Here is a 27,626-nt window from a genome sequence, read left to right as displayed (position 1 = left end):
TTCTTTTTTCTGAGGGGGGAGGTAATTAGGTTTGTTTATTTATTTATTTTTAGAGGAGGTACTGGGGATTGAACCTAGGACCTTGTGCATGCTAGGTATCTGCTCTACCACTTGAGCTATATTCTTCCCCCTTCTTGAATTTTTCTTGATCAACTATTATCATGGTGAGGGGTGGGCACTCCCATATTTTTCTAATATTAAAAAATGATCACTTGCCCTATGAGGCTTCTGAAGCTGCTTCTAGGCCAACTACTTACCACCTTCTTGGCAGAGCTCCTGTGTGAGTCACAGGCTCCCTGCCGCCCTTTCTACTTTCAGATGGTCACAGAAGTCTCATGCCATGCTCTCTCACAGCTGATTCACACAAAACAAACTTTTTATTTCTTATAATCTTCCTAGTTGTCTAGCCCAGATCCTGTGTTTCCTGACTATAACATTCTATGCTACTTAAAGCTCAGAGCAGCACAATTACAATTTGAATGTTGTCCAAAAGCAACTTTTGGTCCTTAATCAATTGCCACAAATTTTAGTATTAGATGAAGCACCAAATAACATGTAACCATCTGTTTTAGATTGTGCCAAAAATCCCACTGAAAATATGCCCTCTTCTAGAATAAGCTTCTCAGCAGAAATTAACAAAAAAAAATTCATCACTTTTCTTCACTCTAGGGTATATTTAATAAGGAGTATAGCAATTCAGTTTATTCTGCTTCCAAAGCAACTTGTCAACTGTTTAAGTCATTCTGTTGACATTCTGGTGTGAGCCAGACACTGACCACTGTCTACCAGAAATCATTTTTTGATAAATCCTATTGCCCTCTTCTGCCTGACTTAACTTAAATAAAATGTCCAGCATTACACCTCGGTACCTGCTCAGATACAAAATCTTTCATTTGGGTTAGGAGAGAGGATCTATACTTATTTTTAGAATTCTTAGCTAATAGGCAATTTCAGCACCACTAAGATGACATTCAGTGGGAAGATGGCACTTCGTAAGAATGTTGGGTGCCCATACTTTCCAAGAAAGGTCTCTGACAAAGCAAAAAGTCCATGGCTGTAACTGGTGATAAAGATTCAACAGTGAATCTGCATATATTATTATTTTTTTACATTCAGCAGTATTTACTGACTGTGGATCAAGACTGTGCCAGGAACGGCCAGTCAGAGACAATTAAGACATAGTTCCTGTTTCTGAGGAGCTCACTGTCTAGTAGAGGACATGGGTTTGTGTGAAGAATGGATAGTGTATATAAAATTACGGCATAGGGACAAGTGTTACAGCAGAATTAAGTTCAAAATGAAATGGAATTACAAAGAGTGGTGAGAATAATTCTCAGGGGTGCTCAGGGAAGGCCTCACAGGGATTATTTTTGCAGAGCCTGGAACAATACAACGTTTTCCAGGAGGACAAAGGTTAGGGAGGTATGGATGGAAAAGATAAGGATTATTCAAGGCAGGGAAGATCACCCATGCAAGAAAAGCCCAAGGAAAGCAGCCAGGGCCCAAGTGAGATGGGCAGCTAAGAACAGACAAGTAGGCTGATGTCAAATCGGGGCCTTGGACGGCAGGTTAAGGCGTTAAGATCCTCCCAGGTGGATCATGGGAGGTGACAGGATTAGATCTGCTTGGGAAGGAGGGCTTGGAGCAGGCAAGTGGCAGGAGACTATGTTAGGAGCGGGGGCTGTCGTGAGGCGGTAGCTGTCCCAGAGGCTGACGGGAACAGGGTGGGCCTGCTTGGGGCCCACCAATCCCGACGCCGAGATAAGCAGGTGCTGCTGGTGCTGAGACCCAGTCTCCTAGAGATAAACACCAGAGCAGTGGGTAATGGGCCCAGATAAACCCCTGGCCTCTGGAACCCCTCTTTAGATTACCTTCAAAATTTAACATACAGGGCACCAGCAGGCAGTGTGGGGTTTACTCTGGACATTCTGAACCCAACAGAGTGAATATAGCTTAGTGGAACCCAAGACTTGGGCTGTCTGGGCTTGAATCCTGGCTCTGCTGTCAGTGTCTTCCCACCAGACAGAGATGGCCTTAGCACCAGCCTTGCAAGACTGGTGTGAGGGTGAAGGGTCAGTCCATGAAAAGTGCTTAGTGTGGAACACAGTAGGCACACGTAAATGTAAATTCTATTAAGGAGCAAGCAGTTGGTTGATTGTACTATGTGAAATTAAAGTTGCTCTGGTGGGAAGAGGGTGGGGATGGGGTCACGCTCCTTTTCCACGCCTTTTTCTTGGAGAAGAACTTGATAGGACTTTTCTACTAGTTTGAAAATCACTGGATTCTCCATTCCTGGGGTTAATTTCTACATGCATTTCCTGAACCGAAGGAGCTCAAGTAGGGTGAGCTGCTGATGCCAGCCTGAAACGTCACTGAATGGAGTCTATTTCTCCAAAGAGAGCAAAGTTCATGAACCCAAGGGATACCCAGTAAGTCACCCACCACTTAAAGGTACCAGGACGATAATCTGGCCTATGTCCTTGCTCTCCAGCATTAGAAGTCATGCTTGGTGGCCTGCAGGTGGAGAGGAACAACTGTGCAAATCTCAGACACAGACATCCCTGCTGGCCCATGAGTAAGGGCTTAGAGAGGGGTTTCTCTGATGGGGGAGGAAAAAACACCACCCCAGGAGAATAGGAAGCTGTCATCCTTTCCTGCTACATGAGGTAGCCCGGAAGAAAATTCTGCCTCATGGGACTGTTATGAGGAATAAACGAGTTAATGCGAGTTAAGTACTTAGCACATGTTAAGCATGCAATGAACCTTCATTTAGAGCTGTTATTTATAGTCCGTAATCCCAATTCTTCCTACACCTATTAAAGTAGGCGCAGGGTTCAGTGGGTTGAGTGTGTTCAGAGCCCATTAAATACACAGAACTGCCATTAAAAAAAAAATTCTTTCCAAGAAAAACTGTATCTTCATATTGTGAGTAGACAAAAGATATTTCACATATTATGACACACTATATAAATGAGGTAAAAATTAATCCCTTCTAGTTTGGTTCAAGGTCACTGCTGTCATTTTAAAGCCTACAGGTTCTCTAAGGCAGATCCTGCAGGAATTCTAGCTGCGTTTACAGATTTGGCGTCCATCCATCCATCGTGAGTGGAATGCTGGGTGGCTGAGCTTTTCAGAGAACCCTAACCAGAGAGATTTTATCACAGCCTGGCTGACCCCAGATGAACAAGGCAGGGGCAGTTCCAGAAGCAGCCCCTAGCTTCTATCAATAAAGGTTAGAGACTACATTAAACAGACCATTATACCCTGGGGAGTAACAAGTATCTTATTAAGTTATAAATACATTTAATGGCCTTAGTGCTGTTTTCTTATGTTGGAATATGAGGAAGAAAAAAATAGAACTCACAATTTCTGGAGTCTAAGTAAACAGCCACTATTTTTTATAATGTTTATTTACCTATAATACTGCTTATGAATTACCTTGTTTTTATAGAGCCCACACACTCCCTTAAAGGCGGCTGACTCCCCCGTAACTGCATCAGGCTACTTGCAGTAGTACAAGAAAGTGATAGATTATAAAATCAAATAGTTTGGTTTTGATTCAGATTAGTCACACCAGTTCAGAAAAAGACCGAGACTTCACTCCCCACCTTCATCTCCCTTCCAAATTTGCATTAAGGAAAAAAAGATGCCATTTCTGCCCATCTTCATGAAACTCTGAACACAGAACGCTGGGCAAGTTTTCTTAAAAAGAATACAAGATAGAGACAGAAGTCCTTATCTTTCATGTTCTGCACTGGGAGAGAACATATTTAAAATCATTTACTAAACAGTAAAGGACTGTTGCATCCAAGTTCAATAAGCTTACCTCATTTCCTGTTGCTGACCTGCTAACTGGTCCATCGACCGTGGGCAAACTCTAGAGCTCTGTACCCTCCAAGGTGCCCAGGCATGGAGACTGTCTCAAGAAATGCTCCAGTGGTTTTGTGGGAAGTGGTCCCTGAGTTGACTAGGAGGGAATCTAAATAAACTGCACAGGTGTTATACGCTCCATCTGGATAACACCCCTCACATCCCACCCACTTCTGTTCCCAAATACAAACAAACCACTTCATCTTTTCCTCCTCTTTTCCTTTCCCCTGATGAGGAACATAGGGCTTCTCATCTTCACACCACTGAGGTGTCCGCCCCTGTGGGAGCCATGTGAGAAAATCTGCCTCCTAGGCAGGCTGGACTGCTGGTAACCAGGGGCCTCGGCAGGGCACCCAGGAAGGGTAAAAGCCAGGGTCAGAGGGTTACCATGCCACAGCGCCTGAGCTGTTTTGCCCTGTTCAGGATGGACAGGCCCTAACTCAAAACAAACAAACAAACAAACAAACAAAAGGCTAGAAATGGTTCTTCTGGACTTCTTTTCATACAGAGAATGGCTAAGCTAGCTGAGGCAATCTGTAGTTGGCTTCAAAATCAGCAATGGGGAGGGGAAAATAACCTCACAACAAACAGTGGTAACAGAAGGTTTGTGTGGGAAGATGCTTAAGTTTGGTCTAAAACAAGCAGTGTCTCTGGTAATGAGCTGTTGTTAGGAAATATGTGGGGCCCTCAGTGCCTGCAGCACTTTTAAAGAGCACTGGTGCTGCTTCTTGAGGGTTTTCTTGGGAGGGAGGGGAGAGGAGGGGAGGACAGGGGAAAATGAGGTGAGTCAGAGACCCAACTGAAGCGCATGAGGCATTACAGAGCAGTGGGAAAAAACACCTCCATGTGTTGTAGCCACAAGTCCTGCTTCTGAATTTCAGCCCCACCCAGTAGTCATAGTTCCACCTTTGGTAACATGCCTACCTTCTCTGAGTCCCAGCAGGCTCATACGTGCAGCGAGTACACCTAAGGCATCAGCTGCGGTTCTGGCACAGAACAGATGGCGTGCTCAGCTGGGGTGACTGAGGAGAGGAGAGTTTCATGAAAGGACTACTTACACAGGGTCTGGACAGGGTTAAGGAACTCCTATGAGGACACTTAAGCCCTGGAGGCTCAGCAAAACAGGGAGTCAGGACCAATCCTCAGCTTGAAAGGATAAGAGGAAGGTGTAGTTACCAAACCCTCAAGTTGCCTGACAGGAACTGTGGCCCTTGGCAGAGGAGCCCAGCTGCTCAACTCACATCTGGCAGGAAGGAGCCAGAGGAGTGAATGTCCTGACTTCTCTCTTGTCCCACGTGTCTCTGGTAGACCCTGACCATAGAGGAAAGCCTCCAGAGTGAAGCACAGGGCGGGGAGGGGATCTGGAGGAGCAAACAGAGTATATCCAACACACCTAAATAATGATATGATTGTCATCATAAGTGCCTGGCACAGCACACGATCACTCAGTACCCATTTGATCAGGCTGTTTGGCATTTAGTTATCAAAAAGGCCACAATGTAACTTTTATTCTCAGGTGGCAAAAGCCAGAATGAAAACAAAGACATGTGGTCATATATCTAGAGTGAAAAACAAAACTTTTACAAAGTTGACAGATAACATTTATTAAAACATGTCATACAAAAGGGCATGGTCTCTTCTATAAGAAGAAAATATTAAACAGTAACATTCAATTAAGTAAAACCATGCTGTACACTGAAGACAGCAATATATAAGGACGAAACTATTCAACTTTTGCAACACAGGCATAACATTTCACAAAATATCAATAAGATATGCACCTAATGATAATCTGTTTATCATCAAATGGTTTTGTGGTCTAAGAGTCACCTGACTTGCATAAATAAATTTTCTGGAAGAAACATTGGGAACCTCATAAAAGGAAAGAAGGCAGCAGCAACCGACATTATGACACAGGCTTCAAGCAAAACTTAAAAAAAAAAAACTCACATTTGCAAAATGTGTTCCAGCATCTTCCCATAGGGCATTATCAGTAGAGATTTGAAATAAGAAACATGTACCTTTAAACGTATAAGTAGCAAAGAAAAAACTCAAACAAACACCCTGGTTTCACTGAACAGAGTTAGTCACCCATGAAAGCAACCTAAATCACAAAATTAGTGTGGCACAGAAGGGGCTGGGGGAGGGGGTATGTTGCTTGGTTTTCAGCATTCCTAAATTATCAGAGACCTTAGAAAAGCAAACACCTGGATTTGGAGTGATGGCGTCCTCTCCACCCTTCCCCAAGAGGCTACAGCAAATCCCTTTCCCAGGCGATTGCTGCTTCTGCTCTGCCCCAACTTCATTTCCGCAGCAGCTTGGGGAGGCGTGTGCTTCTGCAGGAAGACGCCACTGAGACTAAGCAGCTTTCCCAAATAGACAGAAGTCAGCTCAGGGTCAGTTTAGTTCAGCAAATGCCCAAAAGAATGGAGGAGACCCTCCTGGACAGACTCTTTGAAAGTGGTGGCCAAAAGAAAGGATTGGAAGAAAGTGAGGTCCAGAAATCAGAATCAACAGGCTGCGGCCCAGAAGCGCCTGAGGATAACCCTCAACAGCTGAGGAAAGGCTATGGCAGTTCTTCCTCGGTTAGACGGTGATACCTACTTCACCAAGTGGATTATTGTAATGTGCACATCTCAAATTAAAGGCATGGCATAAGCACTAAATATTAAATACCACTGGTGGTGCCTTGAAGCCCTTTCCCACTGGGACTGAGGAAAAACCACAGTTAAGACTCAAACTCGGGGACAAATACCTTGGCTGTAGGTCACTGACACAATCCCTGAAAGATTGTTTGGAAAATGTTACCTTCTACTATCCAAACTCATTGGGAAGGATAAAGATTTTCTAAAGCTGTACTGAGTAAGGAGAGAGACTATCCAACCCAGGCTGGGCAGGAAAAAAAAGGTATGATCTCCTAATCTTAAAAAGCGAAGTTTATAAAACCTCACTTTTACTATACAAACTAAGGCAATCCCCTTCCCCTGCCTCTCTGAACACCGCCAGCATTTCAGATGCCCAACCACCTCACACGGTCTGGCTGACCTGATCAGCAACCCTAATTTTTATGAAAACCCCACTATCATAAAAAAACTTGAAACAGCAGATGTGAGGAACTTACATTTATATTCTACATTTGGTAGCTGATGTATATGAAAGGATTTCAATAAAAGATACACCTCTCTTCACAACACATTAAGTAAGTCCCAACACAACTAACTGCTTCCAAAACCACCACCTAAGGGCTGCCCACGAGTCCTGGCTGAACAAGAGCTCTTCTTCCCCATTACTCATGACGGGTGTGCTGATCTCACTATAATTTTTCCAGGATATTTTTCTTTTACCTCTCAGACTTCTCAAATGTCCCAGTGCTCATCTGAATATAATCGTTAATGGAAACCAGCACATCAAACCTTCCAAATAGGCAGAAAATGGTTTGCTGATACCAAATGATCAGTTTTTGGCAGAACAAATGGCTTCACTGCCTTAGTACCCAAATTAGTAGGAGTAATAAAACAGCTTCTCACACATCATGGCTAGGATTATACCTAAATCCCACTGGCTTCTAACATGAGAAAAAAAGAAGCAACTGAACTTGATGGTACAGTCACCTCTATATGCTCTGTCGGGTACAGAGAAAGGACTGTTAACTGATGGTTCCAACACTAAGAGAAGAGGATATTAACGTGGCAAACAACCAAGAGGTAATATCTAATTTCTAGGTTAAAAAAATCTATCTGTATATATATTTATAATAAAGTTTTAAATACAAAGTGCTTTTTATATATCGAGAATGATACAGTGTTAATGAATAGATCCCTGCTCTGTAATCTTGATTACAAGAGTTAACTGGTAAGCCTTACTTTCCCCTTTCCAAACAACTTTTAACAAGTAAATGCCTTGATGGTAGGAGCTTGAGACTCAGAGGCCATTGCCAGCAACGTCTATCACATTAGAGCAAAGCCAAACTTTTAAAACAAAATTTCACCCCAAATTCAAGAAAAGTTATTTTTATTTTAAAGAAAAAGTTTCCACTAAGAAATAATAGATCAGCAAGTTTACGGAAAAGTTGACATAATAGTAGCACCCTGTACTACCTTGTGATAACTTCAGGTATATTACACAGCTTAAAACATCCTGAATATATGCTTCTTTTTTAACCTAAAACATCTGACTGATCCTCAGAAAAGATCTCAGAATAGCTGCTTTTCTTGTTTTTTTTTGGTAGGTATAGCTATGTGGGCTTGCAAATTTATGCAGCTTCATCTATAATACGGGAGCATGAATCTGTGGACTACTTTCTAAAATTAGTTAGGACTCGTTCTTTCCCCCTTTTAAAATACATTCCAGCACTCAAGCTGGAAGTATTAGCTCAGTGTACCCCACTATGAGTATCTCCCCAACCAGTGTATTTTCAAGACTCCGCTTTTCTTGGGCAGTTTCCACCCACCCTCCTCAAGTATAAACTGACACTCAAAATTCTGCTACTCAGCAGCGCTCACTCTTGACAACTGGAGTGTCACTGTAGCACTCTATTAACTCCTGAAGTTCACAGGTAACTCTCAGCTGTGACTTCTGGCTCCTTCCCAATAATGGTGGTCACTCACTGACCTCTTCAGGAGGCACCATACTCTAAGACAGGGTAAACTGCCTGGAGCAGCCAATAGTACCACCGTGGTCAGAGTCAAAGCAGGCTAGGAGTCTTCTAGCCACAGAGCAGATCCCACTGTGTGGATGCTACAATTAAACAAATGGGATTTGGGACAGCAAACCAATTAGAAATACCTATCTCTGGCACCCTAGAGAATTACAATTAGATACAATTGTTCAAACTAAATGTTAATACTAAAATATAATTAAACTCTGACTTACCAAGAGTCTGAAACACATTGTGACAGTGGCATCTTATAGAAATTGAAGCTTGTACCATAAGTTATTTGTTTCATACTTAGAATGTCACCCTTTTAGTATCTCCACAGTTTTAGTTAAAATACCCTTTAGAAAGAATGAAACCAGACAAGAGAGCTCCGTTAACAATTTCGTATCCTAGGAATCACATTATTTGTAGCTATTACATTAAGTAGCATTTCATTCAGTGAAGCAGCTACCAAAACAAATCCACGTTACCTAAGTATCTAGAGTAAGAGCAAAATAAAATTCCAATATGACCTTGTAATGATGAGTGATCAAAAACTGCTGCCACCTGAAATGGAACACAGCTCCAAGTGCAGGTGTTTCCATCACCAAGTCCACCTGCCTCGATCACAACAGGCCAGAAGGATTACCTGGCCAGGTGGGAGGTGGACTAACTTATTCCCCATTACCCACTGCAGGCCTGGCCTGGAACATACAGATTTGAAGAATTAGATTTTTTAATTGGCCTACTTAGAGCTGGTCTTTCAGAAATATCTTCCTTTTTTTTTTAAGCTTCTCTCATAATAGCAAGTAGCACGCATCATCTGTGCCCAGATTTGCATAATTACCATAGTTTATTTTTGTGCCTGCCACTCAAGGGCCAGACCCTATTTTTAGTTAGCCTCAGTCGTATTCTGCTCAGCCTTTGCAGCTTCGTAGGACTTGGTACAAGAAGTCACATGCCTGTGGAAACTGTCCCTCCACATAAATCTCTTTGCACAGATATTACACTCATACGGCTTTATGCCTGTGTGAATCTTCATGTGGCCCACGAGATGATGCTTCATTTTGAATTTCTTACCACAGACACCACAGCCGTAAGGCCGAAGACCGAGGTGCATGCTCATGTGTCGATCTCTCTGACTCTTGTGAGTGAAACTCTTTCCGCACTGACAAGGATACAGCTTGTCAGTGGCTGAGAATCCTAAGTGGGAAGCTTCTTCTTTAATCCCTGTCACCATTTCAATGTTCTCACTATAGCCTGCTGCTAGGGCAGCCTCCTGTCTGTGCCCAATTAGATTTCCATCTGACCTCTCTCCGGAAAACTCTTCCATGGAAGAGCCATAGAAATCCACCTGCTCATCATAATTGCTTTCATCAGCCTGTTCGTCAAACTCTGCTTCCACCTTTTTTTCCCCGATGTGAAAGTCTTCCTCTACTCCCGAGGGCTGGACCGAGTGCTCTGTCTGCATGGTGTTGATGGACTCAGTGACCTGGTGCTCATCGTAGGGTGCGTGCACATCCATGCCCTCGCATGCTTGTTCGAAGCGTTCAGGCTTCACATGGATCCAGCGTTTGTGAGCCATTATGCTGGGCTTGCTGTACATAGGCCGGGTGTAGTGGAACTCGGCACTGTCGCTGGCCCCCTCCTCCCCGTCCTGGCTCGTCATCTCAGTGCTCAGCCGGTCATGCTCTGTGGACGAGTTGCTAGGAAGGTATTCGTGCTCGGTGAGCTGAGATGACAGCTCATCTTTGGTGCTCTCCTCTTCATTCTCTCCATCCCTCAGTTCCTGGGCTTTGGGGAAATCAGTATGGCCCCCAGAGCCCAGCTCAAAGCTCTCCACTAGGCCGTTGTAACTACTGCTGCTTGGAGACTGGTGGTCACTGCCATGATTCAGCTTCTGACAGAGGACTGTAGGGTTTCCCTCTAAAACCTCAGTGCATTTGTCTACCACATGCCACATCTGAAGGAAGCTTGCTGCTGTTAAGTAACTAACAATTTCTGGAGCAGGCATGACTAGACGTCCCGTATAACTTGATAGGAGAATGTTCTCAAACACCCTGGGGTTCATCACATCAGGCAAAACAATCCTCCTGCTGTTTTTCAGGAGTACCTGGTCACAAAAGTAGGGTGAACTGGCAGCAAGAACAGCTTTGTGTGCCCGGAAAATGTGGCCTTGGACAACAATGGAGACATCACATAGTTGTCCTTGCTGGCGCTGCTGGTTCAGTTTCTGTAGAATGGTGCTGGAAAAATCAGGAAATTCTACTCGAAAAGAGTTTGTTCCAGGCTCCATTTCATCACAAATCTTGTTCAGTGCTACAAGAGAAAGCAAAATTAGTACTAATTCCAGCCCAAGGAGAAACTCAATGATCACCAAGAAAATTAAGCCAAGTCCCACAGTTCCATACAGTCCCCTTGCCTGGAGGCACAGCACTCATTCATTCCCCAGAGCAAGGATTGCAGGTGTGAGGCCAAAAGCAGGAACCACTCACCATTCTTTACAGTATTAACTCTTAATGTTGCCTGTGTCTGTAAGTGAGAAAACAGAATCCAGAAATATCTGTAAGCTTTATAAATCCCCTAAGTAAAACAAAGTAAACATTTCTAGTCAAAACAAACACGATACCTATCCAAATTACAGACTTTTTAAGAGGCCTCAGGTTCAACCATTATTTGCCAAATTGGGGTGAGGAAGGAATTGTGGGTAGAAGGAAAAGCACATGTAAAGACTCTCTGGCAGACATGAACTCAGTAACTGCAAGGAACTGAGAGGAGAGCACTGGGCTAGAATCCAGGGAGGGGCAGGGGGCCAGAATGGTTGTGCCTTTAGTCCTTCACCACCACAGGGGTGAACTTGTCAAGATTCCAAACAACATGGGTTTCCGTAGTTGCTGTTGGAATGTTAGCCCTTTAAGAGCTTCTGACAACGTGAAGCAGAATGAAACAGCAAGGCAAGGTATTCTTCTATCTGTTAATCTCCAAATTGTTTAAAAAGTAATAGACCAAAGAGGACAGTAAATATTGTCCCTGCTACTGAATGAACTCAATCTGAAAATAAAGTTATAACAAAGAATAAGGGATTGCTTGTGTTGTTACTGTAAATCTATTTTGTGGGGTAAGTCAAGCATTAGAGATAATTCCTAACAAGAGCAATCAACGAGGTGAACTCTGCTAGAGCTGCTGTTCAGGTCCCATAAACCCACAGTAAATTAAAACAAACCAGAAAACCTAACAGATTTATTGGTGTAATTTGTCACCTGGGTCTAATACTGTACCTAACACTGCTAAATACCAGGTTTTCTAAGTATGAGATTTTATCATTTTTTACCAGATAATCCAACAAAACAGACAAAAACTCCCCCAAAACAGATTTTACTAGATAATCCAACAAAGGTTGAAAGTTATCTATGAAAGATAGGGAGACATGCCAAGAGAAGAAACTAATGTTTCCTGAGTAATTACTATATATCAGGAACTGTACACGTTTTTTTCACCTTATCTTTGTAACAACTCTGCAAATGTAGAGGATTAACACTCTCAAGTTCACTATTTCAAGTAACTTTCCCAAGGCTAAAATAAAAGCTAGTTTTTATTACATTGGGATTTGAAATCTAGGTCTCTATGATTCCAAAGCCTAATGTATTTTTCCTATCACATCACTGCCTCTTCTAAGAAGACATTAAAATACCAGATTAGTCATTAAAATTTTTAAGAGGTAAGACAGTATTCTTAAAATGAAGAATTAATTTATGGTTTACAGCTCTTAAAACATAAAATAACAACAACAACAATAATAATAAAAAACAAAAAATAGACCAGGAAATGAACAATTTTAGGTATTTGTAATTTTAAAAGGAAAAGTTAACTACATAAATGTATAAACTAGAGGTATATAAATTCTGAGAACCACATCTGGATTCTCTGCTCTCATCACTGTAGAATTTTATTTTTAGCTATTTGAGAAAAGGGAGGACTAATACATACACACACAAAAAATTTATGAAAAGCTGTATGAAAAAAATCTCTCCTAGCTACCACATTAGAATACTCAATATCCAGTTCTCAATCCAAAATTACAAAGTGTACAAAGAAACGGAAAAATAAGGTACATTTACATGAAAAAAAAGAATTAGAAACTATCCTTGAGGAATTTCAGACACTGATAAGTGCTAGTCTAAGTTGTTAAAGTCAACTGCCTTGGATATGCTCAAATTGTTAAAGAAAACTATGGACAAAGAACTAAAGGAAATCAGGAGAACAATGTCAATAAAGAGACAGAAATTATAAAAAGTAACCAAATAGAAATTCTGGAGCTGAAAGGTATAATAACTCCATTGTGGACTGACCTGTATCCCTCCAAAAATTCCTGTGTTAAAGCTCTAATCCCCAATATCCCAGAATGTGACTGTATTTGGACATAGGGCTGTTAAAGTGGTAATGAAGTTAAAATGAGGCTGTTAGGGTGGGCCTGAATCCAAGCTGACTGGCGTTCTCATAAGAAATGAAATTTAGACTGAGAGACAACAGGCACACGTGCACTGTGAAGACAGTGAAAAGGTGGCACCTGCAAGCCAAAGAGAGAGGTCTCAGGAGAAATTATATCTGCCAACAGTTTGATCTGACTTCTAGCCTCTAAAATTGTGAAAAAATAAATTTTTGTTGCTTAAGCCACCTAGCCCATAGTATTATGTTACGGTAGATCAAGGAAACAAATGCAACTTGAAATAAAAAATTTACAAGAGGAGTTCAGTGGCAGGTTTAGGCAGGCAGAAGGGGGAAAAAATCATCAAATTCAAAGATAAAGCAATTGAAATATCCAGTCTGAGGAGTATTAAGAAGGATGAAGAAAAATAAAAACAATCTGCGGTACCTGTGGAAAACTACCAAATACACCAACATGCAAATCAGAGTCTCAGAAGGAGAGAAAAAAAGACTAGAAAAGATATTAAATGATATAATGGCTGAAAACTTCCTGAATTTGGTAAAAGACATGTACCATCCAAGAAGCTTAACAACTCCAGGTAGATAAAGAGATACACATGAGACACATTGTAAGTCAAATAGTGGAAAGTCGAAGACAACGGGGAATCTGAAAAACAGCAAGAAAGAAGCCACTCATCACATAAAAGGGACCCTTAATAAGATTAACAGCTAATTTCTCATCAGAAACCATGGAGCTCAGAAAGGAGTGTATGACATATTTAAAGTGCTAAAAGAAAAATCTGTCAACCAAGAATTCTATATCCAGCAAACCTTTCCAGTATGAAGGAGAAATTAAAACATTTCCAGATAAACAAAAGCTAAGGGTGTTTGTTTCCAGTAGGTCTCCTCTGTAAGAAATGATAAAGGGGTCTTTCAGGTTGAGAGAAAAGAACTAGACAGGAATTTAAAGCCATATGAAAGAATAAAGACTGCTGGTAAAAGTAACAATATAGATAAATGTAAGATATTTATCAATATTACCAAACTTTCAGTTTACAACTCCTCTTTTTTTTTTCTGAATGATCTAAAAGGCAAATGAATATAACAATAATTATAAATCCATGTTATTCGGCATACAATGTATTAATATGCAACCTGTGACAGTAACAATATGAAGAGGGCAGGATGGAGATGTATAGGAGCATAGTATTAGTACACTATTAAAACTAACTTGTCCCTCATGGTAACTACTAGGAAAATAAAGATACATGAAAAGGAAAGAAGAGAGTCAAAATGGTATATATATATATATATATACACATTATTTTTATTTTTTAAACTCTAAATACTAACTTTAATGACTGGGGTGTGTCTTAGGACCTAAAGATTCAATGGTCTAAGGCACTGTGTGTGTGTGTGTGTGTGTGTGCATTTTTTTTCCTAAGCCATACCTCAATTAAATATTTTTTAAAAGGCAGTAAGGGAGGAACCGAGGAACAAAAAACATACAAGATACACAGAAAACAAATAGCTAAATAGTAGAAATAAATCCTTCCTTATCAGTAGTTACTTTAAATGTAAATGGATTAAGCTCTCCAATTAAAAGACAAAAGATTGTCAGAATGGATTAAAAAAACATGGTTTATACTTGTCTACAAGAGACTCACTTAGATACAAAGGCAAAAAGATACTGAAAATAAAATGATGGAAAGAGATATTTCATGCAAATAACTGAAAGAGAGCTGACGTGACTATATTATTATCAGATAAAACAGATGTTTAGTCAAAAAGGTTACAAGAACAAAGACAGATATCCCACATTGAAAAAAGGTTCATTCTACATCTCAAAAATATTCTCCTACAGCAGTCTACCCAAGCAATAGAAATAAAAGCAAGAATAAACAAATGGGACCTAATTAAACTTACAAGCTTTTGCACAGCAAAGGAAACCACAAACAAAACAAAACAACAACCTACAGAATGGGAGAAAATTTTTGCAAAAGATGAAACCGACAAAGGCTTGATTTCCAGAATATATAAGCAGCTCATATGACTTAATAAGAAAAAACAAACAACCCAATCCAAAAATGGGCAGAAGACCTAAACAAGCAATTCTCCATTGAAGACATACAACTGGCCAATAGGCACATGGAAAAATGCTCAATATCACTAGTTATCAGAGAAATGCAATTCAAAACTACAATGAGGTATCCCCTCACACTAGTCAGAATGGCCATCATTCAAAAGTCCACAAATGACAAATGCTGGAGAAGCTATGGAGAAAAGGGAACCCTCCTACACTGCTGGTGGGAATGTAGTTTGGTGCAGCCACTGTGGAAAACAGTATGGAGATTCCTCAAAAGACTAGGAATAGACTTGCCGTATGACCCAGTAATCCCACTCTTGGGCATATATCCAGAAGGAACCCTACTTCAAAAAGACACCTGCATCCCAATGTTCATAGCAGCACTATTTACAAGAGCCAAGACATGGAAACAGCCTAAATATCCATCAACAGATGACTAGATAAAGAAGATGTTGTATATTTATACAATGGAATACTATTCAGCCATAAAAAAGACAACATAACACCATTTGCAGCAACATGGATGTCCCTGGAGAATGTCATTCTAAGTGAAGTAAGCCAGAAAGAGAAAGAAAAATACCATATGAGAGCACTCATGTGGAATCTTAAAAAAGAAAAAAGAAAAGAAAAAGACAAATGAACATAAATACAAAACAGAAGCAGACTCATAGACACAGAATACAAACTTGTGGTTGCCAGGGGGGAGGGGGGCGGGAAGGGACAGACTGGGAGTTGGAAATCTGTAGATACTGACAAGTATATATAAAATAGATAAACAAGATTATACTGTATAGCATAGGGAAATGTATACTAGATCTTGTGGTAGCTCACGGTGAAAAGTATGCGACAATGAATATATGTATGTTTATGTATAACTGTAAGATTGTGCTCTACACTGGAAATAGACAAAACATTGTAAACTGACTATAACTCAATAAAATAAAATTTTAAAAAAAAGGTTCATTCTATCAAGAATATATGACAATTAAACATATATGCACCTAGCAAAAGAAATATATATGAAGCAAAAATGAACAGAATTGAAGAGAGAAATATACAGATCTACAGTAACAGGTGGAGACTTCAATACCTCACTTTCAATAATGAACAGAAAAATCAGACAGAAGATCCATAAGGAAAAAGAGGACTTCAACATTATAAATCAATTATACTTAAGAAACATACAGAGAACACAAAGCAAAAGGAAAGAAATTCTGATACATGTACAACATGGAGGAACACTGAAAACATTATGCTAAAACATCACGCTAAACATTAACTTAAGCCAGACACAAAGTACAAGTGTTGCAAAATTCCACTTACGTGAAATATCTAGAATAGGCAAATTGAGAGGAAGTAGATTAGAGGTTACCAGGGGCTCTGGTGGGTGAGGAATGGTGAGTTACTGCTTAATGAATAGTGAGTATCTGTTTGGGGTGCTGAAAACATTTTAGAAATAGAAAGTGGGGCTAACTGCACAACACTGGGAACATAATTAATGCCACTATATTGCACACCCCCCAAAAAATGAAAGTGGCAAACTGAGTATTTTTTTTACTACACAATTTTTTAAATGGAAAAAAAGTCATATTACTTAATTTTTAACTGTGTCAAGGTGGTAATAGTCTCTGTAATTTAATAAGTATCTGATCTCTGCCCTTAAATTTTGGTGAGTGTGGCATTTCAACATATTCCCTTGCCTTGCAACATGCAAAGCCTAAATCTCTCCTACTAGTTTTCCTGCTATATAAGCAATATTTACAAACTCACAGGCAGTTTTGACCTATATTGACAGTACAGTTGTTATTTCAATTGTTTAAAAGAATTTCTTAGAAGTAAATATATTAAAAAAAATCATTAAAAAAACCCCACCACAACATAAAATACTATATGCAAAGTACTGTGGGGCTTTCTAAAATGAAGGAATGTCATTGTCCAGAGTTTATAATCTGGTAGTGGAGATAAAAAAACCTGCATACAACCTCATTATTCAATACAAAGCCTGATAAAAGCACTGAAAGAGAATTAAAAATCCAGGAGGAATCAGGAGGGGACTTGGTTGGTATACTCTACAGGTTTATATCCTGTCGCTATAAATTTTGCTGTCACCGGAGGAAGAGGAAGACTTGAGGGCAGCATATAATTCTTCCCATCTACCACACCCTAACCAAAAAAATCTAAGAAATACAAAAAAATAGGCCTGAGTTCTGAAAACTAGGGATTAGAGTCATCTACAGGCAACAAACTTTAATTAGGGCTACAGCAGAGCTGGGGCCAGGCTAAAGTAAGACACTGCCCCGGCAACTGCACCTGCTACACAAGGCTGTCTATCCTGGCACAGCAACGGTAATCCTGACAGAGGACCACTAATACCTGTTCATTTGGAAGGCTTGCAGCTAAGAAGCCAGGGCAGACCATGGGGTAGGGCCTGCAGGTGGTGACATTCAGAGTTGGCTGTGTTAGGATACCAAAAGTTGTATACTGCCCTCAGCAGAAAAATTTTAAAGACTTTACATGAGAGGATGGGGCTCATTTGTAGCCCGAGGAAGGAGGCGAAGACAGCCCATCCTTTGCCAGCTGGGCCAAAGGGACAAAGTAGGCCCTGAGTATCACAATTTTACCCACACAAAAGAAAGTGCACGGAGGTCAAGCTCTCCAGGTGGTGAGTCTGAACTTGCCCCCAGCCCCTGCCATTGTACTCTAACCCTGGTGTCAACACCGTCGGCCCATCCTTCAGCAAAAGTGCTATGAGTTGATTATAACAGCATTCAGGTATGCAATGAAGGATCCCAACGCAATCCACCCACAAAGGGGGAAAACTTCAGACCCAAACAGAATGTTTCCTGACACAGTTTTATTCTGTAAATAAATGTAAATAGAGTCTACAATAATCAAAAAGAAAATAGCAAGGGATAAACTAAGAGTAGAGTTGAGACAGCGTTTTTAAACTGATGTTTTCCACAAACATAAAAACAGAGTCTCTATTAATGACATATAAGGAACATCAGACAAAATAGGAGAATGATACAAAAAAAAAAAACCTAAAAAAAAAAAAAAGAGCTGACTGAATTAAAGACAAGATATAAGGAAACTAAAAATAGAGCAGAATTTTAATCAGGCAATAAGTAGCAGAACTGCAACTGGAGAAAATGGAATCAATGATGTGGAAGGCACTTCAAGGAACCTCTAACTGAATGCAGGCGGATGACAAAAATATGCAAATAGCCAGAGAGAAGATAACAGAACAGGAGAACAGAGACTAGGGATCCAACATATGACTAACTAGTATCCTTGAAAGAAAGAACAAAACGATGGAGTAGAAGGAATAATCAAACAAAATATTTAATAGAAGAAAACTTCCCTGAGTGTAAAACCTTGAGTACTCAGAAGAGTCTTGCCTCAGTAGTGGGGACAAATTAGCACAATATGCAGTTCTGGTCCCATTAAACAAAGCTTAAAAACAAGCTTCAAAAGGATTAAACTATTTCCAAGTAACTTAACTGTGTTCCAGAACAAAGCCTGAGGATTTTAAATGATACAAAAATATCCAGAGCCCAACAAGGTAAAATTCATGCCTGTCATCCAATAAAAAAGTCATTGGGCATGCAAAGCAGCAGGAAAATATAACCCATAATAATGAGAGAGAGAAAAAAAATGATCAATAGAAACAGACCCCAAAATGACAGATTTACACAACTGGGAGAAATTTCTACATTCCATATGTTCAAGAAAATAGAGGAAAATTAGGTATATAAGGTAGACAGGAAAGCTACTGAGAAAAAAAAAAACAACAAAACCCAAATCAAACTTCTATAGACTATAAGACAAACGAATACTGGATGGGAAGAACAGAATTAACACTGCAGAAGAAAGGATTAGAACTTGAAAACACAACAATATAAACAACCTAAAATCGGGGGGGGGGGGAAGAGTATCAGTAAGTTGTGGGACAACTTCAAGGCACATAACTGGAGTTCCTGAAGGAGGGAGAGGGGAAAAGGGTCAAAATTTATTTGAAGAAGTAACAGCCAAAATTTTTCCAAATTTGATAAAAACTACAAACTTAGAGATTCAAAGAAGCTCAATAAACCCCAAGCACAAGAAGTATAAAGAAAACTGTATCAAGGCATATCATAATCAAATCACTTAAAATCAGCGATAAAGAGAAAACCTTAAAAGTAGCCAGAGAAAAAAGATCCACTATGTGTAGAACAAAGATAAGAAAGGCTGCAAACTTCTTGTCAGAAATAGTCCAGCCGGGAGACAGAGACATCTTTAAAGCGCTGAAATAAAAAAAAAACTTTCAACCTAGAACTCTATACCCCATTAAAACAACTTTTAAAATGAAGGTAAAATACTTTTTCAGACGTAGAAAAGCAAACAGAATCCATCACCAAAAAGCTCAAAAGAAAAAAAAAAAACAGGTACACAAAAACAAAAAAATTTCAGGCAACAGTATTAATATCAAAGTAAAATTCAATGTAAAAAGTATCAAGTGGGATGAAAGTTTATATAATATATATATATACATATAATTGAGGAATTCCATAATTCACATGAGGGTTACTTTGTGAACTTTTATGTGTAAATATAGCATAGTTTTCAAAAAAAACAAAACAATAGTGACAGAAACACAATTATAGTAAGAAATATAAATGTCCTTCTTCTAAACTTTAATAAATCAAGTGGGCAAAGGATAATTTGGATTTAGAGATTTAGATTGGTACCATTAATAATGCTAATTTAACTGAAACATACAACCTCTGTATGCTACAAATAATACATCTTTTTCAGTTTCCATAGGACATTTGTAAAAATGATCATATAAGTGGCCACAGAGAGCATCAATAAATCCCCCAAAGCAGAAACGCATACACAGAGCTCATTTGATTACAACTGATTACACAATGTAATAAACCTAGAAATATTAAAAACATACATTTTAAAAAGCCCTAACACTCTATAACTAAACAAAATTCTTAATTGTTAAAACAATGGAGAATTAAAACTGCAATGTCAAATTCACAAAATTAGGAAAAAATGGAATATAATCCATTACAGAAACTTTTTGAAACAGAAGACAATTCTACACTAATAAATTTCAAAGTCTCAGTGATAAAAAATTGATAGAAAAATATAGAACTCTGAACAGATCAACATGCATGGAAGAATTGCAAAACACATTCAAATGACTGCAAAAACACACCAGGCCCAGAGCATTTTATGAGAAAATTCTTTACAATGGATTTCTACACTATATAAACTGTTTCAGAGGAGAAAGAAGGGGGAAAGGAAATAAAGATAGGAGAAAACCTACTAATTATTTTTATGTAAAACCATGGCATCAAAACTGGACAACAAAGGAAAGTGTACAACTATCTTACTTATTAACATAGAAAAATTATAAACCACACGGCATTCTACTTTAATCTCTTGTGAGTTGAACACATTATGAGTGTAATACACTGAAGAAATTATTGTCACCATCACACTGAGAGCAAGATTCTAGACTACGGTAAAATTAGCACCAGAAAGCCTTCCTTCCATACAAGACCACCACTGGCGACATGCACATCATCACCTGTGCTCCCTTCTACAGTGACAGGGAGTGGTGGGAGATAAATCTGAAAAGAATGACTGGTACTTTCCTGCTAAAGGCTACGTTTGAACTTTAAATGTGGACGCAGCACTGGAAACTTCTGAGTGACGTGTTGTGAAATATGTTCAGAAACGATAATCTGTTGATGGACTTAAAGCAGGAGCAAGTCAGAAGTAAAGGATAATTATAAGGTTTCACTGAATATGGTCTAGGTTCAAGGCAATGAAAGCAAAGCTTTTTCATATCATTCTGCTATTTTGTCTGATGTTCCTTACATGTCAGTAATAGAGATCGCATACTGTCAGCCCATCCTTCAGCAAAAGAGCTAAGAGTATGCAAAACAGAGAGAATGGATGGAACCGACTGAATCGGTAGGCAGGAAGATGCAAGAGTAGTGCAAGGTACAAACAATACTATCAAGAAAGTAAAAAGATAACCTATAACATGGGAGAAAAATATATTCAAATCATTTAACTGGTAAGTGACTTGTATCCAGAAAAATAAAGAACTCTTAAAATTCAACAATAAGACCACCCAATTAAAAAATGGGCAAAGGATCTGAAAAGACACTTACCCAAAGAACATACACAGAAGAGCACACAAAAAATGTTCAGTATCATTTTATATTAGAGAAATGCAAATCAAAACTACAATGAGGTATCACTGCTCACCCACTCGGATGGCTATGATAAACCATACAGACACTAACAAGCATTGGAGAGGATATGGAAGGATTAGAGAACTCTTATACATTGTTTGGGGGAAATGTAAAATGCTGCAGCCACTTTGGAGAACAGTTTGGTAGCTCCTCAAAAAGTTAAACAGAGTTATCATGTAACTCAATAATTCTACTCTTAGGTTTATACCCAAGAGAAATGAAAAAATGTACAATGTCCACATAAAACTTATACATTAATGTCCACAATAGCATTATTCATAATGGCCAAAAAGTGGAACCAACCCAAATGTCCTCAACTGATGACTGGATAAACAGAATGTGGTATTATCTATATGATGGAGTATTACTCTGTTTTATTACATACTGCATGTAATTATGCCATTCTTTTGGCAATAAAAAAGAATGAAATATTGATAGATGTGACAATATGACTGAACCTTGAAAACATTTCACTTATAATGAAATTAGACACAAAAGGTTACATCTTGTATGATTTGATTTATATGAAATGCCCAGAACAGGGAATTCCATAGACAAAAAGTAAATCAGCAGCCACAAGGAACTACAGGGTGAGGAAATGGGGAACGACTGCTGATTGGTTTTTTTTTTTTTTAAAAGGGGAGACAAGAATTCTAAAATTAAGACTGTAGTGATTGGTATACAACCCACTGAATATACTAAGAACTGTTAACTGCGTATGAATTATGTCTCAATAAAGCTGTTTTAAAAAATAGAGTAATGCAAAGTAAACTAGTTACTAATTCCAACTGGTAGCTAGGAAAATGTCCTAATTAGTAGGAGTGGTAGCAGCATCTACTACTTATTAAATGCTGTAGTGTATTGTAACATTCTGTACAAAGCACTTTATGTATTCTCTCTCATTTAATCCTCATAACAACCTTCTGATAGGTATTTTTATTCCTAGCGCATAGAATAGGAAATAGACAAAGAGGCTAAACTACTTGCCTAAGGTCATACAACCAGTGTGGTGAAGCTGGAATTTAAATTTGAAACAATTGCTCAGGGTCATTACAGTCTGAGAGATGAGACAGTATGGAAAGTAAAGATGAATACTATTTTCACAAATAAACAACTGATACAATCTTTAATATACAATGTATTCATAAATTCCAGAGCAAATGATTCACCTCAGACTTAATGAAGAATTAGCAATTTTATACATCACCTTGCACATAATTAAAAAATAAAATCCAACAGCGATAGTTTTAAACAAACACACCAATCCCAGCTCATTCCCTCTATGGTTCATTGAGGTTATCTGGCTTTTTTTTTTTAAAGCAGAGCATGAAGGGAAAATATTGAAGAATCAATGAACTAGATGACCTCCAAAATCCCTTCCAACTTTGATGAGTCTAATAGTAGCCTATATTTATTATTCAGCTGAGGAACTGTATGTCAAGTTTTACATGCTATTTAAATATCAATTACATATCCTAAAAACAAAGATGACAGCAGTATAACAGGGAAGTTGACCCACTAGCCACTTTTCTTGAAGCCCTCCAGAGATATCTTAATTAGAGTATATAGTAATTTGCATGCTTACTGTAAAGAGCACATTTAAACACCATAAATATTACTTCAGTAAATCTGTGGACTGGTACAAATGAACAAAAATACCAACAACCTATGCCTACCAAAATACTTCAGTCAAATGCTTTACAGTTCACAAAGCAGACTATGCAAACTTGGTCTGGCAATACCCCTATACATCATACTCATGAGTAAACTGAAGCTCAAGAAGGTTGAAAGATCTGCCCAAGGTCACATAGCTCAGAAGTGGTATGTTAGAATTCAAACAGAAAAATGCTAGATTTGGAATTACACTTCTAAATTGAAAAAAAAAGTCACTTTGGATAAGTTTCTCTAACAATACAATGTATGGCAATGATTGGCTTAAAATGTGCAGTATCTGTTGTGGGACACAACGGGGGCGGCCAGTCCATGAGCCAGTAACATGCAGGTGTTGGTAAAAGAACTTACCAGAGATAAAGTACGAGAATAGAAAAGGAGCTTATTAGGGGTACAATGCCATGGACAACAACGGGCCACACAGACGAGAGGTGCCTGTGTGAGCACTTGAGAGCCAGTTTTTGGGGTGTTTTATAAGGCAGGATCACAAGGTGCCTGACTGGTTGTGCTCAAGTCTCTTATTGGTTGTAGGTGAGGTAAGAAGTTTAGGGTCCGTGAAGGGCAGTGGGGTTTATGATTCTGATAAGGTGGGCTGACACAAGCCAGCTGGAGCTATTGTGAGATGAGGCATTACCTCGGGCTATTAGTTTGTTAGGGGAAATACGCCCAGTAAAGAATGTACCTTTTCTGTTGAGGGATCGTAGGCAGACATCTGTGAGCCCAGGAATGGGGCTGTTGGACTTCGGAGGATGTCATTTGGCCCCACAATATCTTCTTCTCAGAAGAGAAGTAGAAGAACCTACTGGTCTAGGGCAATGAACTACAACTACATTATTATTTTTACTGAAAAAGAAACCATTCTGGTAAATAATTTTTAAAAAACTGTAGTTTTAGCAAGCTTACAGCTTACCTAATGCAAAGTTGTATTCCTGGGATAAAGTTCCTTATGCTATGGTCATCAAAAAGCAGTATGAATGAATGAGGAAAAGGAACTCATTTCTTAGTTTTGCTTCAAATTAAAATCACACTGACTTCTGAAAAGAAAAATCATGTTGAAAACGTAAGAGATGCTGGTGCCATTCACTGTGTGCCAGCGCCATGTTAATAAATACTATACCTGTGGGTGAGCAGAAGAAAGAAAACTAATCAAGATCAATATTTTTGGTTATATTAACTTTTTTTCTGCACCTTCTTAGCTTCTGCCTTTGTATTTTTAAAATAAAATTTTAATTTTGGAATAATTTCAGATTTACAGAAAAACTGCAAAAAAAAAAAAAAAAAAGCATGATTTGCCAGGAGTATGCCTGTCACTCAGTTTTCTTTTAATGTTAACATCTTACATTACCATGGTACATTTGTCAAAAATAGGAAACTAACGTTGGTCAATACCTATGTAATTTTGCAGAATTAACATATCTTTTGGAAAAATGTTTTCTGACTCCAGACCATTATCAATCAGCACCCCTATATTTTCTAATTGGAACACTTTAGTCAAAGAACTTACTAAAACCTATTTTAGGATTTGAAAAAAAAAACGAGCTACCTACTTTATGAAGTTTGATTCATTTCTACAGAGGATTTTTTTACTTAAGACTTCAGGGCAAATGGTCCATTGTGGTCAATTCTTTGAGATTCAAGAGAGGGTATTGTTCTACCACTAACTCCCCACCTATCAGTCATCCTGCCATTACATTACACTAAAGCCAAGGCAATGTTTTAAACTGCATCCTCATATTCATTAGAATTCAGGATAAGAAGCTCAGTCAAGAAAGCAGAAGAAACAGCACTTTTTCATGAAAATTATTTACATACCAACAAAATAAGTTTTTTTCTCAATATGTTACAAATAAGACAAAAACCTCTTTCTATTCTAATTACAAACATAAATAAAGCAAAAAAGAAAAGTTCATGAAAACGATATACAGCATATACAACTGATTATAAGAGGAACATTTTTTTCATTTTAAAATTTCTGAAATCAGGATGTGATGGCCAGGTGGAAGTTGTAAGTGTCTCTGCCCAAGACAATGACAGGGCATTCCTGAGAGCCTCATCGATGTTTTTGATGGCACAAAGGATGACACTGGAAATGCATGGACGCAACTCTGAATTGAAAAGTATTCAAAAGAGTAGCAATGTTAAGACAGTTAATGAATACTTTAACAAATTTATTTCACTTTTCTTCTTTTTACATATGTACTAGAATATCATTTTAAATGCCTAAGTAAGTCTAAAAATGTAAGAAAGCATATGTAATAGCTTAATTACATATGCTTAATCTCTTCCTTTGGTAGTACATAAAATAATTGATGGTATCCAGGATTCAATACGGTAGTAATTCAGCTGCTACACCTGAAAGCTTGATAAACTACCTTACAGGCAAACCGATGGCTTAGATAAGAGAACATAAAACAAGGGCCTCCTCATCAGAAAACATACAAGAAAATAACACATAACTTTTTGTTATTATAATAAAAGGGCTATTTTTCCAACCCTAAGAGTTTTTTTCACATGAAAGGTAAAATCTTCCTCAAATTTCCTACTTACAATGCAGATTCCTGCACTGAATTCAATGAATATGGAGGGAGAGCCAGGGTGGGAAACTGCTACAAGAAGAAATTTTTAATTCTTTTAACCAAATTCCTTTTCTAAGGAACTTGGCTGAGAAGAGAGCAGGAATCAAGAAATGTAGGTTCAACTAAATGTTCTAAAAGCTACAGAATGAATTTTTAAAATCACATTTTCAAAGAGCTCATTAGTTCCAGGAATCTACCATTTAGCAATTTTTTTTTGGTATTGTAGTAAAATATATTTAACATAAAATTTACCATTTTAAAGTACACAATTAGTGGCATTAAGTACACTCATGCTGTGCAACCATCACCACTATCCATTTCATCATCCCAAACTAAAACTCTGTATTCATTAAACAATAACTCTTCATTCCCTCCTACGCCTCAACCCCTGGTAAACTATATTCTACTTTCTGTCTCTATGAATTTGTCTGTTTTAGACAAATTCATGTAAGTGGACAATATTTGTCCTTTTGTGTCTGGCTTATTTCTCTAGTGAGTACGTTTGTAAAGCAAAGAATGAATCTCAAATTACCAGGTTTCTCATAATTTAACTGTACATCCTGACAATCTCTAAGCATACAGCTCTCCCAGAAATCCTGCTACTGTTCCATCAGCCCCAGGGCACAGAGGATCTCAGACAGACCCTTCCTTAGCCTGTAGACAGGACTGGTTAAGCAGCTGTTAACTTAAAGAGCACGCTCCTTAGAACCCTGGAGACCATGGGATGGAGCGAAAGGTAACAGGCAGCTGTGCAGGCCTGGAAAACCATGGGTAAGGAGAGGAAAAGATTCATCAAGCTACTCTGGCCCTGAGAGGGCCTCTTTTTTTTCCTCCGGGAGCTCTAGCACCCTGACACTTAGGCTGGGTGACACGTGTCAGAGTTGAGGCCAGACTGCAGTCTAGTCGCTGAGAATGTCACCAGGGCAGGAAGCTTCACAGGGTCATGAATCACCGTCCATGGCTCAGAGGTCCGGGCAAGCCTGCCCCGCCCAGAGAAAGCCAGGTAGGAGAGGCAGAAATAAGAGACAGATGGAGCAACACAGATGGTCAAAGAGCTGGACTGACAGGCAGGCGGAGTAAGGACTAAGAAAGAAACACAGTGTCAAGAAACACAGAAGCAAGGTGGAAACAGAAATAAAGACAGGATCTAGATACTCAGAGATGGGTTCGAGAGAAACAAAGTTTACATGGGCTGAGTTGAGAGGCAAAAAGGATAAGTGACAACAGGTGACACAGACAGCAAGAAAGCTGAAACATAGAGGTAAACACAGACAGACATCAACAAAGTCCAGGCGCAGCCTTAATCCCGGCCTTGACTAGTACCGGAGGCCGCCAAGCCGCGCCCACCCAGCGCCCCCGAAAGGCCGGCAGACGGACGGACGGGGTGGGGGGGGGATCTCTAAGCGCTCTGGCCCGCCGAGGTCCGCCGCCGCGGGGTGACCTTGGGCCAGACGCTGCCTCGGGGGCCTTGCTGTCGCTGTCCGCACTCTGGGCTCACTGGAGACCGCAGCAGTCGGACCCGGGGAGCCAGGACGCCAACGGCCCGCGCGCGGCTTAAGCATCCCGGTCGGCAATGGGCCTGGCAGGGCCAGCAGCGCTAGCGCCGGGACCTGCAGAGAAACCGTTAAACCTCTCCGGCTTCCCTTCCTTCTCCCTTGCTACCCGTTGACGCGACTCCGCCATACCTGCCAATGGCTCGGCGCTCACATAGCCAGCCGGTAGGATACTTTCCGCTGCCGGCGCCAGGCCCGTTCAAGCCGCCGCCGCCGCCGCCGCGACCGCCTCAGCCTGCGCCTCCCGCCCCCGGAAACGTTTCCCGGCCCCGCCCCCGAACTCCCAGTGCTTCCGGGGGTGCGTCAGAGAGAAAGAGATGTGCGCCTGCGGGACTCACGTTCGGGGCGGGGCGTCAGGAGAGTGAGCAGAGAGAGCCAGCGCCTGCGCAGTATAACCTGGAGCGGGTCAACCAGCATCGGGGAGTCTTGAGGCCCCTACTGGGAATTGCGGAGCGGATACCGAGTCCGGAAGTCTTTCTAAACTTTGACCTACATCAGCTTGTCTAGCAGAGATCGTGTCAAATCTTTCTGTGCCTCCACAGCACCTTTGGC

At 39.7% G+C, this 27,626-nt stretch overlaps 1 protein-coding gene across 1 annotated transcript; it reads right to left on the bottom strand.

The window, feature by feature from the left end:
• Window positions 1-5,796: 5,796 nt before the first annotated feature.
• On the bottom strand, window positions 5,797-27,333 carry ZBTB43 (zinc finger and BTB domain containing 43). Its single transcript, XM_031450479.2, has 2 exons — window positions 27,207-27,333; window positions 5,797-10,825 (listed from the first exon to the last, which is right to left on the bottom strand). Exon 2 carries the CDS (start codon window positions 10,800-10,802, stop codon window positions 9,399-9,401), a length of 1,404 nt encoding a protein of 467 aa, XP_031306339.2. The 5' UTR covers window positions 10,803-10,825; window positions 27,207-27,333; the 3' UTR covers window positions 5,797-9,398.
• Window positions 27,334-27,626: the final 293 nt, after the last annotated feature.

This window comes from Camelus dromedarius, chromosome 10, assembly GCF_036321535.1.
Source record: "Camelus dromedarius isolate mCamDro1 chromosome 10, mCamDro1.pat, whole genome shotgun sequence".
Taxonomy (NCBI): Eukaryota; Metazoa; Chordata; class Mammalia; order Artiodactyla; family Camelidae; genus Camelus; species Camelus dromedarius.
Note: the sequence above shows the minus strand (reverse complement) of the source record. Positions and strands in the feature narration are given on the sequence as shown.

What these genes read in the sequence shown, in the direction of transcription:
- ZBTB43 (XM_031450479.2), bottom strand. Translation starts at nt 10,802, where the DNA reads ATGGAGCCTGGAACAAACTCTTTTCGAGTAGAATTTCCTGATTTTTCC.